General features: G+C 42.6%; 1 protein-coding gene across 3 annotated transcripts in view; it reads right to left on the reverse strand.

Annotated features, from left to right (window-relative positions):
- Positions 1-18,809, reverse strand: part of LOC124289628 (BTB and MATH domain-containing protein 36-like) — a 44,712-nt gene extending 25,903 nt beyond the window's left edge. For all 3 annotated transcript variants that reach the window (XM_046726233.1, XM_046726235.1, XM_046726234.1), the window contains exon 1: positions 18,642-18,809. In XM_046726233.1, the coding sequence (XP_046582189.1) occupies positions 18,642-18,691 (50 nt within the window). In that variant the 5' untranslated portion in view covers positions 18,692-18,809. The remainder of the gene's footprint in view (positions 1-18,641) is intronic.
- Positions 18,810-20,898: the final 2,089 nt, after the last annotated feature.

Consider the following 20,898-nt stretch of genomic DNA (forward strand, 5'->3'; position numbering starts at 1 on the left):
CTCCTATGGCATTTAGGACGTCTGAAAATAGTTCCATGGGGTCAGAAACATTCCTGAAGTTGTCCGGCTTAAGTTTTTCTGAACATAGGGTTTGGAATAAAGGCCAGTTGGCCTTAGTAAAATTCCATCTTGTTGATGGTGGTTCATCCGTGGGGTTGATAGAAGTAAGAATTGTAGGAAAGTGGTCGCTTCCACAAAGGTCGTCATGGACCGCCCTTTCGAACTCATTTAAAAGATTAGAATCTGTAAGTGATAGATCGAGAGCAGAGTATGATCCAGTGGCAGGATGGAGGTAGGTGTTTGATCCATCGTTGAAGATGCATACATCATTATTGGAGAGAAACTCTTCGAGGATCTTTCCCTATTACTCCCCCATAGGGGGTTATGGCCGTTGAAGTCGCCCATGATTATGCAGGGCTTTGGGAAATGATCGTATAAGTTCTGAAGATCTGATAGGCGGACAGTTGAGGTGGGAGGGAGATAGAGGGAACATAGTGTAAACCCTATGTTCAGAGTTATGCGGACAGCAACAGTTTGTAGGTTGGTGTTAAGTGGAACAGGGCTATGGAGGATGCCCTGCCTCACCAGGATAGAAGTGCCTCCTGTAGCTTTTACACCGGGAGGAGAAAAGGAGTGGTAGGAACTGTACCGACGGATGTCAAATTTATCGGTCCTTTTTAGGTAGGTTTCTTGGAGACAAAACGCAGATGGTTTGAAGTCTTGAATCAATAACTGTAATTCATTATAATTATTCTTAAGTCCTCTGCAATTCCATTGGATCATGTTTTGTGGATTCATGGTGCTTCCACTGGTGACATGTCACGTGAACGTGAGAAAGCGTTTGATGAACTCCTATTGGTGTCTGGTGGAGATGGGGTTACCTCCATATCCAGAGGTCCAAAGGAGTTATGGACCTCGATGGGGACCTCTGAGGGAGAGGTGGCCTTTGGTTTTGTGTTTGGCGGTTGTTCGAGTTGCTTTAGTCTCTCTAGCCTCTTTTTTCCCCTTTTTCTGCGTGCAGTTTCTGTCTCTGGTTTTGGCATTTGTTCTGGCGTTTGTGATTCAGAAGTTTTGATTTTTGGCGTTGGAGATGGAGTGGCTGAGATAGGCTGAGTTGTGTTGAGTTCAGTTGGCTGAGAAGACGTGACCCATGTCAGGTCGGTCTGACATGAGATGGTTGCAGTAGTGATGGTAGGGCGGGAGACAGCAGCAGAGTAGGTGATGGTTGAAGGGGCTGCAGTTAGACTTGCAACCCTCTTCTTTGCTTCATGAAAGGAGATATTTTCTTTGTGTTTAATCTTCAGTATCTCGGATTCGCGTTTCCATACTGGACAGAACTTGGAAGAGGCCATATGGTTACCACACGCGCAGTTTGGGCACTTCACTTCCTTAGTACAGTCGTTGCCCTCATGCTTGTCACCACAGCGGTAACAGACAGCAGAGGAACGACAGGACTTGGATCCATGTCCAAACTTTGGCAGTTGTAGCACCGGTGGATTGGGGACATACACCTCCACACCAATGCTACAATAACCAGCTTTAATCGAGTCAGGAATGTTTGCTCGCGCGAACGTGAAGAGATAGGTGTTCGTTGGTTGAACAACACCATCCTTTTGAAGGTAAATCGTTTGGCTGGCTGTGACGGATTGTTGAGAGAGTTCCTTGACAATTTGTTCTTCAGTCATGTCAGACAGGCATCGAGCTCTGTCCCGTACAATGCCTCTACACGAATTAAGGGTTTTGTGTGCTGAGACAGCGACCTTGATATTTACAAATTCTTGTATTTTGAGAAGATTTAAAGATTGGTGTTTCCGAGTACATTCTATCAGGAGAGAGCCAGATCGGAGCTTTGTGACATTGGCAACCTCTCCGCAGATACCAGCGATACCTTTGGAGATTGCAAAAGGATTCAATTGCAAAGGTTGCTTGTCACAAGCCTCAATAATCAGGAAGCGTGGCCAGTAGTCAGGTCGGGTGGGCGTACTCTCGTCAGACGAGGAATTGTCGGTATCCATGTGTCTTCGTTTTGATCCGGGGTATTGGGAAGCCATGTCGTGGGGAATGGTAACATCCTGGTGTATGGTACTAGGGTGCAGAGTGCAGCACCGTTAAGCCTGCCAAATTTGTTACAAGGGCGCATTGGCAACTAAAGGAAGAGCGCGAAATGCGAGATACACGTGCCTTAACGGGTTTTCAACAATCTTTGAGCGGGGGAAATGACACGTGCCCCAACTGCACAGGCAGTGCGCTGTATGTACTTAGTAATTGCATACTTGGGTCACCCCCTGTCATTTTCATCCTTGAAGAAATCAGACTTTACTATCAAAAGCTATACTCGGGACCTCATGCAAAAACGATGGGACACTCAAGTAGGAAGAAATAAACTCTATGAATTGAAACCAACAATTGGTTATATCTAGTTGGGTTGTCAGTCAAGACGTGATGAGGTAATTTTACGACGATGTCGTATTGGCCACAGTCGGTTTACACATGACTATCTGCTGAAAACGGATGGGAATGGACCCCCAATGTGTGTCTCTTGCGATGAGGTTTTCAACATCAAGCATATTCTGCTTGAATGCGTGGACTTATCGTCTGCAAGGGACTCACATTATGATGCAACAAACCTAAAGATCTGTTCTCCCGCATGTGCGCTCATCTGATAGTGAACTACTTGAGGGAAGTTGATCTGTATCATAAATTGTAACTGTGAAATGTAACTATCATAAATTGAAACTGTGAAATGTGACTAACAAATTGCCTGCCTTTAAATTTGATATGTTTTTAAAACAAAACTAATTCCGAGTATGTACTTACAATGTTTACTAATGCAAACTTGTTCTCATCACTATATGGCTGGAAAAATGCTGATGTGACGTAAAGCCCAACTCAACTCAACTGTAAATTATAGACTTTCATTTTCTCTCACGTTGATAATCAGCAGTCATGACATATCTCTGGCGTCACTAATGCACGTGCATCTCGCTTCTTGCGCTGTTCCATTAGTTGCCAATGCGCCATTGTAACAAACTGGGAAAACGCACAAATAAATGATGACAGTTTCTTAAACAACTCTTTTGATTTTTTGTGACAAAAAGTTTCCAATTTTTTCTAGAGATGGTCTGTTGTGTTTATTGCAGTCCGCGTTGGTTCTATTCTTTTGTGTCTATTTGTTTTAGATTGCATTTCATCGGTATCATTTTGTCTCAAACGGAGTGTACGTATAATCTGTGGTGATGTCATAAGATGAATAGATCCCAACACAGGATAAGCGTCTTGCAAGTGAAGTGAGGTGAATATGGGTTAACGTCGTGCTTGAGAATATTTCGCTCATATGACGACGTGCATGCGTGTGTATGTGTATGTGCGGCTGCTTGTACTAGCCCAGACTGAAGCTGTTTTTATCGTGCTAGCCCACTGAGATACAATGCCGCAGTGAAGCATGAATACCCCACTCAGACACATACTGACTCCAAGCCGACCAGTTCGTGTTGTACCCATTAATGCCGAGCGCCAGGCAGGGACCAACAAGTACCATATTTTAACGTCTTTTGGTATGACGCGGTCGGGGATCGAACCCGCGACCTTCCGCTCTCCGGCGTCTTGCAAGTGCAGACACTGACAGTGAAGTGAAGATTTGAATTAGCTAAAGAGGGCAAGAATTTGAATGATCCAATCATATTGGATCAAACAAGGGCACATAATAATGTAGTGACCCTACCTGACCACCCTTAATTCAACTAGAATGACACTTTATAGCTATTAATAGACAGATGTTAAGATGAGTATAGTCAGTTTCAAAATGACCAGACTTGTTGATAGAAAGAAACATTCATTACTATAAATAAACATTATACAAGCAACGTGACTGTTAACATACAAACATTCATAAAATTGTTAAATAACTTAAAACTAACATGTACATGACTGTAAAAATACAATATTATGTATCTGCCACACTACACTGACAAGGTAAGGATGTCATCTGTGTGGCAGTGTTATATATGTATATATCTGTATTTTACATATTTGTATATAGTCAATGTTGTAATGACATAATGTACTAATTTTTTTTGTTTAAGATAGCTTACGCCTGATTGGCCTTGTTTAAAATATACTTAGTCAAAAAAGAAACTTCACATTCCTTCTTCAGGGCACTATAAAAGAACAAGAGATGGTAAGATGGTTAAACTGTTATTATTTCATTGTGAGATCTGTGTGATGTACTCGATACACTGACAGTGCCATAATCAGTTCAATTAGGCTACACCGCCGTTCCAAAACATGGGTATACAGAATGTCAAGTCACAACAATAAAAATGCGAAATTTCTCAGTTCAATATCGTGTATGGCCGCCCCGCGCATTCACCACTGCCAAACACCGTCTCCTCATCGACTGCCTGATGCTTGTGAACACGTGGTTGGGGATTCTGCGCCATTGGTCTTGCAAGGCAGCGCCAAGTTCCTGCAAATTCTGAGGTTGGTTCCTAAGACCACGAAGCCTTCTCCAAAGTGCATCCCAAACGTGCTCTATTGGATTAAGGTCAGGGGACCTCGACGGCCAGTCCATGACGTTGATTCCAGCGTTTTGAAGGAAATTTCGTGTCAACATCGCGGTATGCGGCCGAGCATTATCATGCTGGAACTGTAGACCTGGGCCATGAGCCGCCATGAAAGGAACGAGTTCAGGCCTATCTGAGTCCATCGGAGGTGACGTTGGGCCCACAGCAAACGTTGACGTTGATGAAATGGCGTCAATATTGGTCCACGATATGGACGTCGAGAATGGAGATTGGCAGCCCTCAACCGATTTTGAATGGTCTGTGAGGACAGTCGACCTCTAAACATCTCAGCCATGGTTTGTGTAGCCGGCAGAAATCTGTCACGTAGGACGATTTGACGGTCTTCTGCTCGTGACGTCACACGTGGTCGCCCCGCCCTTGGCGATCAGAAGTGGTGCCAGTTTGTTGTAGACGACCTGGCAAGTCATACACAGTACGACGGCTGCATCCCATTGCTCTTGCGACGTAAATAACTGATCTTCTCGCTTGCAACATGCACGTTCACGTTGTACATTTGACGATTGTGGCATTTCAAGTACCGTTAGAACTGTGGTTTAAAAATGTTTTTTTCAATTTTTGAGGCCAATGCAAACACGTGCATAGGAAGAAAACTTCGATGCGAAGATCACGTGATCGACTGCACGTGCAAAACCTGATTTGTCACTAACGTCATTTGCACGAGGAATGAATGGGTTTGAGTGGGTTTTGCTAACGTTTTTCTAGAGGCGAAAGATAGGGATCCCATTTCGGATACATAGATGTATCATCACAGACAAATTATTCATTATTTTTTCAAATTACATTTTGTGAAGTTTCTTTTTTGACTCAGTATATTATTTAACTACATTATACCACTTCGTCCATTTGATTAAATGTGATTATATATATGAATATAAATATGAATTGTGATTGTAATGTACCCTTACATACGCATGTGCGTATATATCTATGTACTTATTGTTATGTATATGTTTCAGGGCGTTTGTTCTGACTTATGCTCCTCAAATAAATAAATGAAACCCAAAGACGACCTGTGTGTCATGATTGAACAGCCCCGGTTACATCTGTGTGATTACTCCATGCCCCTGTGTAGGACCAACAAACTTCACTTAAACTTAATGTTGACTTTTATTCTCTTCTTTTCTTTCTTAGTCAGAACTAGCAGATTAACTGCAAAGCAATAAAATAAAACTTAAAAAGTGACTGACAAAATAGTAAAATAGCAAACATAATACTTATGACAAATAGATTGACAATATACACTTGCTACTTGAGCTTAATACTTATAATATAAAACCCTATTTCAGCGTAATATCAAAAGTTACGTCTAAGAAATGCAAACAGAGGAACAGTTTAATATACATACCTAACATACCTTAGCAAATTATTATACATAAAATAATAAATTACAGAATAAATAGAAATAGCTCACCATTACTGTATTCCCATAAAGATAACTTTAATTTTTCCTTATCCTGACTCATACATAATTGCTTGTCTCTTTCTTCTTGCGAATGATAGTGGAACACTTGAATCCCCTTTTGAAGCACCCTTCAAAAAAGCGGACGTAAAATCAATCACCCAGTGTTATCTCCCTTTTGACTCTTTTGGCGGAAAAATGTGTCACATGATCCGACATGCCCCTCACTCTCTCCTTCTTTGCCCTTGAGGACGGCTGTGAGAGCGCCTGGGTCCCTGTATGGCGTTATATCCTTTAATTTTTAGGCCTTTGCTACTAAATCAGCTGTATACGGCTTTAGGATTGATATGCAAACAATATGGTTTGAAATTTTGTCCAAATTACCTGTATTTATTCACATTGTTGACATGTTTTTTCATCATGTTTACATTTGATGAAAACTTGCAGTCGTTGCAGATACCGGTTGTCGTTTGCTGATCCGCTTTTAATATGTCCTAATTGTACTTCTCCATTCCATTATTAGGCGAACTAAAGACAGGTCCAGACGACTTTCACAAGTCATGTTTAAACCAAATTATTGCGTGGATAACCGTTTGTTGTTGTCTACTGATAGTCACCATTCCAGTGGTTTACCGGCTGCGTCTACGGAGCAGGTCGCTGTGACTGATGGCAGCTCCGGCTCCATGGAGAGGTCGTCTACATCAACTATAACCTCATCGCAGTCGAAGAAGTCGAGGGCATCGTCTTCTCAGAAGAAGTCGTCTACTAACAAGACTCCGGTGAAGTCTTCACATGGAGCGGCGCTTAAGACAAGGTCATTTGCTACAGAGATCATCCCAGCAGATGAAGTAGACGTTTATGATGAGCCACCTATCCTCATCCCTGAAGTGCCAGTGAGGAAGAAGACTAGGTATTCATCTACAGTAACATCAGCAGTCATCTCAATGCAGTCAGACGTTTTATGAACTCAGACATCAGATAGAGATGGCAGTTCGTCACTAGTGCAGCAGTCCTTGGGAGAGTTGAGTTGAGTTGAGTTGAGCTTTACGTCACATCGGCATTTTTCCAGCCATATAGTGACGAGAACAAGTTTGCATTAGTAAATATTGTAAGTACATACTCGGAATGAGTTTTATTTCAAAGACATTTATTGATTACATTGTCATTCAAAAGCAGAAAAAGTCATAGCATCAAATTTAAAGGCAGGCGGTTTGTTACATTTCATAGTTACAATTTATGGTTGTTACATTTCACAGTTACAATTTATGATACAGTTCAACTTCCCTCAGGTAGTTCAGTATCAGATGGGCGCTCACGCGTGAGAACAGATCTTTTAGGTTTGTTGCATCATAATGTGAGTCCCTTGCAGGCGAAAAGTCCACGCATTCAAGCAGAACATGCTTGACGGTGAACACCTCATCGCAAGAGACACACATTGGGGGTCCATCCCCATCCGTTTTCAGCAGATAGTCATGTGTAAATCGACTGTGGCCAATACGACATCGTCGTAAAATTACCTCATCGCGTCTTGACTGACAACCCAAGTAGGTATAACCGATTGTTGGCTTCAATTCATGGAGTTTGTTTCTTCCTACTTGAGTGTCCCACCTTTTTTGCATCAGTTCCCGAGTATAGCTTTTGATAATGGGTTTGAAGTCACTGTATGGGATTAGCAGTGGAGATAGGGGCTTTTCGAGAGCTGCTTTTGCTGCAGCATCGGCCTTAGTGTTACCTGCTATGCCGACGTGACCCGGCAACCAGCAGAGGATGATGTCATATTGGCCAGTAGAAAGGTCGTTGTACAGTTCTAATATGTCCAGGATGATTGGGTGACTTGAAGTCACGTTTAGAAATGCTTGAAGGCAGGATAATGAATCTGTAAATACAATGAAGTTTTTGGACTGATTTTGCTGTTGAATGTAGGTCAAAGCTGAGAAGATAGCTTTGGCTTCAGCCGTGAAAATGGAACTGTTGTCGGGGATCCTAGAGGAGATAGTCTTGGCTCCAATGACTGTAGCGCTGGCAACTTGGCCATCGTCCTTGGATCCGTCTGTGAAAATGGATCTGTGAGTGTTATACTTAGAACGTAACTGGTTGTATTCCTGTTGGAACACCAAGGGATTTGTTTCAGACTTTTTGAGTTTGGTGAGGGTGAGATCGACCTGTGGTTTCACCATTTGCCATGGTGGTGAGGACAGAAGTCGGTATGGTGCAATGAAGTCGAGATCAATTTTAGCTGCAGTTATGTGTGGTTTGATCCTGATTCCAAGTGGTGGGACCAGGCTTGGCAGTTTAGGAAATAAGTTTTCATAGAGCCATTTCAAAACACAATTGTATGCTGGATTGGGCTCATTTGAACGTAATTTAGTGATATACTGCAGTGAGAGTTTAATGTGGCGTTGTTCTAGGGAAGGTTCATTGGCTTCTGCATATAGACTGCCTACCGGAGAGGTCCTAAAAGCTCCCAGGCAGAGCCTCAGTCCTTGGTGGTGGATAGAGTCCAATTTTTCTAAACTGATTTTGCAGGCTCCACCGTAGACAATGGAGCCATAATCTAGTTTACTGCGAACTAATGATCTGTACAAGTTAAGGAGGTTGGTCTGATCCCCTCCCCACTCTGTATTTGAAACTACTTTTAGCAAGTCTAGAGCCTTCAAGCACTTTGTTTTCAAATATTTTATGTGTGGTAAGAATGTCAGGTGGCGGTCGAATATGAGTCCAAGGAATTTGGCCTCTTCTACTACCTTGATGGGAGTACCACCTAAAGTTAGGTCTGGGTCCTTGTGTGGTTTGTATTTACGACAAAAGTGAATACAATTTGTTTTGGATTTTGAAAACTTAAAACCATTTTCATTGGCCCATTTTTGGATTTTGTTAAGGCAGAGTTGTAGCTGCCTTTCTTTTGCGTGCATGTTCTTACCACGACATGAAATATTGAAGTCATCCACGAAAAGGGACCCATCAACGCAACTGTTCAGAACGTTAGTGAGGCTGTTAATTTTGATGCTAAAAAGTGTGACAGACAGGATGCTGCCTTGGGGGACGCCCTGATCTTGGTGGAAATAGTCAGACAGTGTGGAACCCACCCGAATTTGAAATTGTCTGTTATTTAAAAACCGAGATATGAATTGAGGTAATCTACCCCTCAAGTCAAGATAGATACTGCATGTTGTTTGTTGACAATGGAGTTTTTGATGAATGCTTCCAGACGCACCAGATGGTCAATGGTACTTCGTTTTTTTCGGAAACCACATTGGAGGTGATTGAGGAGGTTATTGGTCTCCAGGTACCAGATTAATCGATTGTTGACCATGCGCTCCATGGTTTTGCAAACGCAGCTAGTTAGCGATACAGGACGGTAGTTTGAGGGATCAGTATGATCGCGACTGGGTTTTGGTATAGGGATGATAATGGCATTGTGCCACGAAGGGGGGAAGTGTCCGGATGTCATCAAATATATTTAGGAGTGTTTCCAAGCCTATGTCAGGGAGGTGTTTCAGAAGCTGATAATGGATTTCATCAGCTCCTGCCGCAGTGTCGTGAGCCTGTCCTAGGGCAGTACGTAATTCATGGAGGGAAAACGTTTCGTTGTAATCCTCCCCATTATCAGAGTTAAAATTGACTGGTTTCTTTTCTTGTTGGGTTTGATATTTCTGGAACTGAGGGTTATAATTTGATGAGGAGGAGTGGTTTGCCAAAGTTTCGCCAAGTTTGTTTGCAATTTCAGATTTATTTGTTAGGAGGGAGTCACAATCTTTCAGGTGGTGAACTCCTGATTTTGACCCTTTGCCCTTGATCTTTTGAATCATGTTCCACACCTTGGACATGGGTGTGCGGGAGTTGATTTTGGACACATATTTCCTCCATGACCGGCGTTTAGTTTGTTTGAAGGTACGTTTTGCCCTGGCATTTGTCATTTTAACAGCATTCAGGTTGTGCACTGAAGGATGTTGTCGGAAATATTTTTTCGCCTTCTTCCTATTCTTCCTAGCTTGTTTGCAGTTTGTATCAAACCATGGTTTGCGTATGTGCGGGTTTGCAGAGGATTTAGGAATACTTTTGTCTCCGATGGCATTTAGGACGTCTGAAAATAGTTCCATGGGGTCAGGAACATTCCTGAAGTTGTCCGGCACAAGTTTTTCTGAACATAGAGTTTGGAATAAAGGCCAATTGGCCTTAGTAGAATTCCATCTTGTTGATGGTGGTTCATCCGTGGGGTTGATAGGAGTAAGAATTGTAGGGAAGTGGTCGCTTCCACAAAGGTCGTCATGGACCGACCATTCAAACTCATTTAAAAGATTAGAATCTGTAAGTGATAGATCGAGAGCAGAGTATGTTCCAGTGGCAGGATGGAGGTAGGTGTTTGATCCATCGTTGAAGATGCATACATCATTATTTGAGAGAAACTCTTCACGTATCTTTCCCTTACTATTTGTATCAGTACTCCCCCATAGGGGGTTATGGCCGTTGAAGTCGCCCATGATTATGCAGGGCTTCAGGAGTTCATCATATAAGGTCTGAAGATCTGATAGGCGGACAGTTGAGGTGGGAGGGAGATAAAGGGAACATAGTGTAAACCCTATGTTCAGAGTTATGCGGACAGCAACAGTTTCTAGGTTGGTTTTAAGTGGAACAGGGCTATGAAGGATGCCCTGCCTCACCAGGATAGAAGTGCCTCCTGTAGGCTTTACACCGGGAGGAGAAAAGGAGTGGTAGGAACTGTACTGACGGATGTCAAATTTATCGGTCCTTTTTAGGTAGGTTTCTTGGAGACAAAACGCAGATGGTTTGAAGTCTTGAATCAATAACTGTAATTCATTATAATTATTTTTAAGTCCTCTGCAATTCCATTTGATCATGTTTTGTGGATTCATGGTGCTTCCACTGGTGACATGTCACGTGAACGTGAGAAAGCGTTTGATGAACTCTTAATGGTGTCAGGTGGAGATGGAGTTACCTCCATATCCAGAGGGCCAAAGGAGTTATGGACCTCGATGGGGACCTCTGAGGGAGAGGTGGCCTTTGGTTTTGTGTTTGGCAGTTCAAGTTGTTTGAGTCTCTCTAGCCTCTTTCTTTCCCTTTTTCTGCGTGCAGTTTCTGTTTCTGGTTTTGGCATTTGTTCTGGTGTTTGTGATTCAGAAGTTTTGACTTTTGGCGTTGGAGATGGAGTGGCTGAGATAGGCTGAGTTGTGTTGAGTTCAGTTGGCTTAGAAGACGTGACCCATGTCAGGTCGGCCTGACATGAGATGGCTGCAGTAGTGATGGTAGGACGGGAGACAGCAGCAGAGCAGGTGATGGTTGAAGGGGCTGCAGTTAGACTTGCAACCCTCTTCTTTGCTTCGTGAAAGGAGATATTTTCTTTGTGTTGAATCTTCAGAATCTCGGATTCGCGTTTCCATACTGGACAGAACTTGGAAGAGGCCATATGGTTACCACCGCAGTTTGGGCACTTCACTTCCTTAGTACAGTCGTTGCCCTCATGCTTGTCACCACAGCGGTAACAGACAGCAGAGGAACGACAGGACTTGGATCCATGTCCAAACTTTTGGCAGTTGTAGCACCGGAGTGGATTGGGGACATACACCTCCACACCAATGCTACAATAACCAGCTCTAATCGAGTCAGGAATGTTTGCTCGCGCGAACGTGAAGAGATAGGTGTTTGTTGGTTGAACAACACCATCCTTTTTGAAGGTAAATCGTTTGACGGCTGTGACGGATTGCTGAGAGAGTTCCTTGACAATTTGTTCTTCAGTCATGTCAGACAGGCATCGAGCTCTGTCCCGTACAATGCCTCTACACGAATTAAGGGTTTTGTGTGCTGAGACAGCGACCTTGATATTTACAAATTCTTGTATTTTGAGAAGGTTTAAAGATTGGTGTTTCCGGGTACATTCTATCAGGGGAGAGCCAGATCGGAGCTTTGTGACATTGGCAACCTCTCTGCAGATACCAGCGATACCTTTGGAGATTGCAAAAGGGTTCAATTGCAAAGGTTGCTTGTCACAAGCCTGAATAATCAGGAAGCGCCTTGGGAGAAGCCCCGTTACTCTCAGATGCGTCGTCTGCAGTGCAGCAGCAGCAGTCATCGTCACAGACCTTCAAGCCCGGGGTCTTCATGCAGCAGTGTACAAAGCAGATTTTGGACCTGATGGATCGGAGGTTCGCACAGGAGAAAGCAGCCATGGACGCCCCATCTACATCAAGCCAGGCGAAGGACAAACAGGTTGCAGATCACACCCCACAGAAGATAGCAACCTGCGCGAAGGATCACACACTCTACGACATACTTCACCAGAGGAGCCTTCGTGAAGGAGAAGAACCAGACGTTCACCGGAGGATCGCCGATCATCCTCCTCCGATATGGACAGCCATCAGGAGCCTTCCCGAAGGCACCATAGAAGAGAACCTACACCTTCGCGAGGGCACAGAGATACATCTCAAGACTCCAAAGAGGATCCTTTTCTGAATTCGTCGCCTTCGCGCAAGTCTCAGCGCAGGTTTCCACGCAGATCTCCATGCAGGAAAGAGACAGAATGGCAACCATTTCCAGAACTAGAAGCCTCTAAATCTGAAGATGATGGGGGAATCATATTTTCCGAAATAGAGATTAAATCTTGGATGGCAAATGTAGTAGAACTTGCATCACCTTCTAAAGAGGATAATGAAGCATTTACGTACAGGATGTCTAACGAGGACTTCGATACACTTACTCTTCCAGCAATCGATCCTGTCGCAGATGTACCAGGGAATCTCAGCACAGCCTTCTGGAAGGCAACGAAGTTCCAGAGTAATAGCATCCCACCATTCAACGCCAAGAAATTCTCTCTTCACCACATGGAACCCATCACAAAGGCGGCAGAGATAGATGTGAACTACAAGATCATCAACGACTCCTGAGCAAGGACTTACAAAGTGGAAGATAAGAAGTTGGCACAACTAGACACAACTACCAGACGTACCTTCTTTGGCTTAGCCAGATCAAGAGCCATCAACTCAACTCAACTCATCGCAAAGTTTAGGAACTCGACCATGGAAGAAGATAGAATGATCTACTCGGCATTACTAACCCAGAAGAAAGCTCATCAGTTCATGTCTAAACATCTGGCATCTACATCAGCAGGACTGACACTATTAAGAAGAAGGATTGCTGTCTTCCTGTATGTCGAGTGAACACTTCACCAAGTCACTATACAGAGCTCTGTGGTCAGTACCATCTAATTTCGTAGGGGAAATTGAGGAGGTAGCCAAGGAAGTAAGGAAAGAGTCAAGGGAGGTAATGATGATCAAGTCCATCGACACACTAGCCAGTGTTATCCGTCAGACCTCGTAACGCTACTCCAGCAAGTCGAAGTTTACAGGAATACAAAGAGCCAGGGAATAGGGCAGTTCCAGAGGAGGCAAGGATTCTTTTCTTAGCCCAACCGGAGCTCCCAGAGGTAACCCCGGAAGAGGCAGGGCATCCAGAGGTGCCAGGAACTTTAGACGCTGAAGGATGGGTTTGAAACGACTGGAGTCTTCCATCCCCAGCCGTTCCCACACAACCTTCAACAGTGAGTGGACGTCTACAACGCCACTGGAAGAATTGGAGAATTCTTCAGGATGACTATGTATCCTAGATCCTACGCAGAGGATACAAGATACAACTACAAGCAGTACCACCATTGACAAGCAACTCCCTGGCCCACAACTATGCTGCCGACCAGAGGGAGAACCTACTGGATGCTATCACAACTCTACTCGAGAAGCAGGCGATCGAAGAAATAAAACAGGAGTTCGTCACGGTTTTTACTCCCCAATCTTCTTAGTACCAAAGAAAAATTTCAGGGAAAGGTTCCGACTTATATACAACATGAGGAAATTCAACCAAGATTATCTACGCAGCCCCTCAAAGTTCAAAATGATTCATCTGCCTCAACTACAACAACTCGTACGTCCATTACACTACCTCGCCAGTATAGATCTACAGGATGCGTATCTTCACATCCCGATACATCCGGACTCAAGGAAATACCTATGATTCCTCTTCAATGGAAGATGGAAGGTATAATAAACAACTTCAAAATGTCTCGTCTTCGTTTTTGAAGACTATGAGCAGTTTTCCTTTTGGATTTTGTTCTTTTCGGATTTTGTTCTTTTCGGATTTTGTTAACTTTTGTTAATGAGCAATGGAAGGTCCCAATGGAAGGTTCTACGATTTGGAATATCATCGGCCCCCTGGTTGTTTACTCGAGTGAGAAAGCCAATCATCACTTATCTACATCATCGAGGTCTGCGCAGTGCATTTTACCTGGATGACGGGATTCAAGCTCATCAAGATCCCAGTCAACTCAGACTGCAACTAGACTTCAAAATCAGACTACTAGGATGGATAGTAAATCTCCTCAAATCGAAACTACAACCCACACAGGATCTGCAATTCCAAGGAATACGGTTCGTCACATCGCAGAATCGCACAGTCGTCCCAGAGGAGCGTTGGGTCAAGATACAACAAATAATATCTCAAGCAGTACTCTCTTCCTTTACCACTACGAAGTTGGCAGTGCCTACCTGGTCTTCTCACGTCAGCACAAGTCATGACACGCAGAGGAAGCCACGATGAGCCTCCAATCCTCATGAAATCAGAGCACTGGCATCGACACTTGCCCTACATGGAAACTGCTCCATCTCGACAATAATGGAAGGCTGCTATTGGAAGTCAGAGTTGAGTTGAGTTGAGTTGAGCTTTACGTCACATCGGCATTTTTCCAGCCATATAGTGACAAGAACAAGTTTGCATTAGTAAATATTGTAAGTACATACTCGGAATGAGTTTTATTTCAAAGACATTTATTGATTACATTGTCATTCAAAAGCAGAAAAAGTCATAGCATCAAATTTAAAGGCAGGCGGTTTGTTACATTTCATAGTTACAATTTATGGTTGTTACATTTCACAGTTACAATTTATGATACAGTTCAACTTCCCTCAGGTAGTTCAGTATCAGATGGGCGCTCACGCGTGAGAACAGATCTTTTAGGTTTGTTGCATCATAATGTGAGTCCCTTGCAGGCGATAAGTCCACGCATTCAAGCAGAATAGCTTGACGATGAACACCTCATCGCATGAGACACACATGGGGGGTCCACCCCCATCCGTTTTCAGCAGATAGTCATGTGTAAATCGACTGTGGCCAATACGACATCGTCGTAAAATTACCTCATCGCGTCTTGACTGACATCCCAAGTAGGTATAACCGATTGTTGGCTTCAATTCATGGAGTTTGTTTCTTCCTACTTGAGTGTCCCACCTTTTTTGCATCAGGTCCCGAGTATAGCTTTTGATAGTGGGTTTGAAGTCACTGTATGGGATTAGCAGTGGAGATAGGGGCTTTTCAAGAGCTGCTTTTGCTGCAGCATCGGCCTTAGTGTTACCTGCTATGCCGACGTGACCCGGCAACCAGCAGAGGATTATGTCATATTGGCCAGTAGAAAGGTCGTTGTACAGTTCTAATATGTCCAGGATGATTGGGTGACTTGAAGTCACACTTAGAAGTGCTTGAAGGCAGGATAATGAATCTGTAAATACGGTGAAGTTTTTGGACTGATTTTGCTGTTGAATGTAGGTCAAAGCTGAGAGGATAGCTTTGGCTTCAGCGGTGAAAATGGAACTGTTGTCGGGGATCCTAGAGGAGACAGTCTTGGCTCCAATGACTGTAGCGCTGGCTACTTGGCCATCGTCCTTGGATCCGTCTGTGAAAATGGATCTGTGAGTGTTATACTTAGAACGTAATTGGTTGTATTCCTGTTGGAACACCAAGGGATTTGTTTCAGACTTTTTGAGTTTGGTGAGGGTGAGATCGACCTGTGGTTTCACCATTTGCCATGGTGGTGAGGACAGAAGTCGGTATGGTGCAATGATGTCGAGATCAATTTTAGCTGCAGTTATGTGTGGTTTGATCCTGATTCCAAGTTGTGGAACCAGGCTTGGCAGTTTAGGAAATAAGTTTTCATAGAGCGGGTTGAAAACACAATTGTATGCTGGATTGGACTCATTTGAACGTAATTTAGTGATATACTGCAGTGAGAGTTTAATGCGGCGTTGTTCAAGGGAAGGTTCATTGGCCTCTGCATATAGACTGTCTACCGGGGAGGTCCTAAAAGCTCCCAGGAAGAGCCTTAGTCCTTGGTGGTGGATAGAGACTAATTTTTCTAAATTGCTTTTGCAGGCTCCACCGTAGACAATGGAGCCATAATCTAGTTTACTGTGGACTAATGATCTGTACAAGTGAAGGAGGGTGGTCTGATCCCCTCCCCACTCTGTATTTGAAACTACTTTTAGCAAGTCTAAAGCCTTCAAGCACTTTGTTTTCAAATATTTTATGTGTGGTAAGAATGTCAGGTGGCGGTCGAATATGAGTCCAAAGGAATTTGGCCTCTTCTACTACTTTGATGGGGAGTACCATCTAAAGTTAGGTCTGGATCCTTGTGTGGTTTGTATTTACGACAAAAAGTGAATACAATTTGTTTTGGATTTTGAAAACTTAAAACCATTTTCATTGGCCCATTTTTGGATTTTGTTAAGGCAGAGTTGTAGCTGCCTTTCTATTAATGCATGTTCTTACCACGACATGAAATATTGAAGTCATCGGCTAAAAGCGACCCATCAACGCAACTGTTCAGAACGTTAGTGAGGCTGTTAATTTTGATGCTAAAAAGTGTGACAGACAGGATGCTGCCTTGGGGGACGCCCTGATCTTGGTGGAAGTAGTCAGACAGTGTGGAACCCACCCGAATTTGAAATTGTCTGTTATTTAAAAACCGAGATATGAATTGAGGTAATCTACCCCTCAATCCAAACTCGTGTAAATCTTTTAGGATACCATGTTTCCATGTTGTATCATATGCTTTTTCTAAGTCGAAAAAGATAGATACTGCATGTTGTTTGTTGACAATGGAGTTTTTGATGAATGCTTCCAGATGCACCAAATGGTCAATGGTACTTCGTTTTTTTCGGAAACCACATTGGAGGTCACTGAGGAGGTTATTGGTCTCCAGGTACCAGATTAATCGATTGTTGACCATGCGCTCCATGGGTTTGCAAACGCAGCTAGTTAGTGATATAGAAGTCAGAGACGGTGTTTGCCAACCACTACCTCAGAGACATTGCTACCGAGGATGTTTCTGGTATCCACCAGTTTGGGCCTCTTGTTGTAGCACAACAATTAACGGTGCCTCAAAGACGCTGAGACGAATCTCACCCTTTATCACATGACTTGTAAAAGCCGACACTCGGAAGAGTTGGAGCTTAGAGTCAGTGCGCACGTCTAAGATAGGCTAGCATCAGTTACAGACCCTATACTTCTAAGGACTTACTCGTATGTGAAGAAGGGTCACTTTTCCATTTGATGCAGAAATCAAGTCATGGAGTCGTATAAATCCACTTTTACTGTCAGGAGAGGCGGTTCCTGAAAATCTGACAAGTTGTGGCCCCCCCAAACTCATGAGAGGAAGCTGGAAGGAAGGATTAGCATAGTACTATAAGAAGTTCCCTCAAGGACGTAAATCAGCATGGAACACAGAGTGGCTTGACCCGCAACCGTTTCCGTTGGATTCTACAAGCAATTAAGCATGAGTCAGGATAAGGAAAAATATGTAATTTTTTATTAAAATTGATATTTTATACTTATCCTGACTCATGCGGTAAGCCCTTCCAACCTCTCCTCATGGCACTCTGGATTCCCTGTAATCCAGGTGTCGGGCGCATATTCAGGAGAGAGTGAGGGGCATGTCGGATCATGTGACACATTTTTCCACCTAAAGAGTGAAAAGGGAGATAACACTGGGTGACTGATTTTACGTCCGCTTTTTTAAAGAGAGCTTCAAAAGGGGATTCAAGTGTTCCACTATCATTCGCAAGAAGAAAGAGACAAGCACTTAAGCATGAATCAGGATAAGTATAAAATATCAATTTTAATAAAAAAATTACATACTTCAACTTCAACTTGACAAACTTCATGGACATAGACAAACTGCCATGTGCACCCTGCCATGTGCTCCCTGCCATGTGCTCTGTCATATGTGATATGAGAAATAACCAGGGTTCCCAGAACTAAGAGCAAGGACTAAAATACAATCCTCCCTGAATTACCTACCTTAATAATGGAATACTTAAAATTAATGAAATGATCTCCCTTTAACTAATAACTTTTAAGGAACAAATGCACAAACCTATTCAAGCTTAAAATAAAATCGAAACATATCAATATCTTAAGATGAGATAAGAATAAATATTCTTATATGAGCTTATACTTAGAAAAATAATGTGAAAAATTACTTTACTGGAACTAAATGAAATAGAAAGAAAAATCCCGTTTTGGCCATTACACCCTGTTACACGTACTTTGTGCGCACTGCACAAGCTCACCATTACCACAGATATTGATTGAAGGTTCCAGCTGAACAATTTACAGTTTGAAATATGCTGATCTATACCTCAATTCCTCCTCGACAGATTTAGGTGCAGCCAATTTTACTGTAAGTATTTCATACTGTGATATTTTGGAGGTAACAGTTTATCCCGGATATTTCTGCCAGTAGTATTGATTAATCACAGGTATTTGAGACACTCGCGGTAACAACAACAAAGACCGATTCCAGGTTTCAGTATAGCAATTCTTACCATATTTCCCTCTGAACAGATCTGTCTGCAGCCATGTAATAATATGGCATGTGATGTTGTAACTGTAATAATCCAGGAGACAAGACGACAGATAACTCGGCAACTCGGTGAGTACAACTGTTGTTTCACTTTCGATTTGACAGTTGACAATACACTTCCGAGAAGCAGAATAAGGGAGGTAACTCGGTTTACTTAATACCCGGACTTGTCCTAATACTGTTTTATTCATACCTGACACTTTCGCGTCTAATGATTTATCACGGCGAGAGAGAAAATTGACCTGAAACGTACACGTGACATGATTTACGTGGGTTGGAGACACAATTGGCCTTCAGCAGTCCATGCCTATGAGGTGACTAACGGGATAGAGTGGTCAGGCTCGCTGACATGGTTGACACTAGGGCCGCGCAACATAACCGGTTTACCGGTTTTTACCGGTTCAGACATGAAAACGATACGTATTGCGATACGCTGATCGAAAACCGGTATTTTGACATGCATTCGGAAAACATCGTAACACTCGGAAATCTTCGGATATTTCCGTTTTTTTAATTGTTCTTTTCCCTGTTTCATTAGTGCCAAATGTTACTTACATTTTTATTTTATCATGATTAAAAGTTTTGATAAAAGGCTAATCAATCATAGTGATTTTGTTGTGTTTTTGCTTTATAATCAAGCATTAACTCGATTATAAGTAGGTTTTGTTAAAAAAATAATCCTTGCAATATATTGCAATACACATCGCAATATATGCTTCCGCATCGCAATATATCGCTATATGAAAATTCTCTGCAATACTCACCCCTAGTTGAAACATATCGTATTATAATAGCGCAGATCGATGCTCCAACCAGTCTAGTAAAGCTTTTGACAGTTGGCTTGAAATCTACAACAAAACAATATTGAGAATACCTTATATATAAATTGAAATAAAACTAAGTACAGTATAAAAATGGAAAGCAGGGTGTTCTGTGTTGAGATTGTACTAAGAGATGGTACTACATTTTTATAGTAAGAGTGTGTAACAGTGAGCAACTAGATTACAAAGTACAATTATAAAACATATGAATCAAGGCAATAAATAGAAAGCGTTAAAAACATATGGAATAATTGAGTGAGTGAGTTACAATTTAACGTCACATCGGCTGTATTTCAGCCATGTCGTGACAATAGAAAGTCACAGGTTAAACACGAATCTATTTATACTGCTTATAAACCTGTCGTCAAGGTACAGCATGCCAACTGGACTGTCACAGAGCATACTGAAATCTTGATTTGGCCATCATAAAATATGACACTATTATTAGGGTGCAGAAGGACAGGGTTCGATTCCCCACATGGGTACAATGTGTGAAGCCCATTTCTGGTGTCCATCGCCTTGATATTGCTGGAGTATTGCTAAAAGCGGCGTAAAACTAAACTCACTTACTCTGCTGGTTCCCAAGTAGGATTCGGGGCAGTGGGGTAGCCCAGTGGTTAAAGCGTTGGCTCGTCACGCCGAAGACACGGGTTCGAATCCCAACATGGGTACAATTTGTGAAGCCCATTTCTGGTGTGGCACGCCGTGATGTTGCTGGAATATTGCTTAAAGCGGCGTAAAACCAAATTCAGTCAGTCAGTCAGTCCCCAGTAGGATTCAGGGGGAGGTAACATTTACATTTACTAAGAAGTTCAACTACCTTAAAGATTCGGTAAAACAACAAGTAAAGAAGATACTGCTACAGATACAAAGCAAAGCGTACAGGATAATTTATTATTTGACAACATCAGGTGCTTACCTTGGTGAGTACGGTAAGGATGTTTATCTGTCTTAATTGTGGTCCTTTAAATTTTGTGGGGTTGGACGCCAAGTCGCGCAGACTGTTAGGAATGTGGCATTTGCATGTGTAAATATGGTAAACATTTTTAACAATTAAACATTAGCTTGCATTTCATGATAATTTGGGTAAATATGGTAAAATATATCAATATAATGTGATTGTTACATCTGAACAATGAAAAACAGGAAGCGATGATTGGCTGAGAGAACATCGGGGTGTGGTTGTTGGGATGATAACGGTAGGGAGGATTTTGTTAGGCAGGGAATGTAATTTATTTCCTCTAATCGTTCAGGATTACAACAGAATGGCGTTCATTGTCATTACACACTGAGCGCGGTTTTGTATGCAGTTTCGGCTCTGTCATCGTTGCATACATAATATTTCTTGATGGCAATAAAATTACAACAGGTACTGTTTTATAAGGACGAGATGACACC

The sequence above is a fragment of the Haliotis rubra genome, unplaced genomic scaffold (genome assembly GCF_003918875.1).
Source record: "Haliotis rubra isolate DU_JTF1 unplaced genomic scaffold, ASM391887v1 Scf445, whole genome shotgun sequence".
Lineage (NCBI taxonomy): Eukaryota > Metazoa > Mollusca > Gastropoda > Lepetellida > Haliotidae > Haliotis > Haliotis rubra.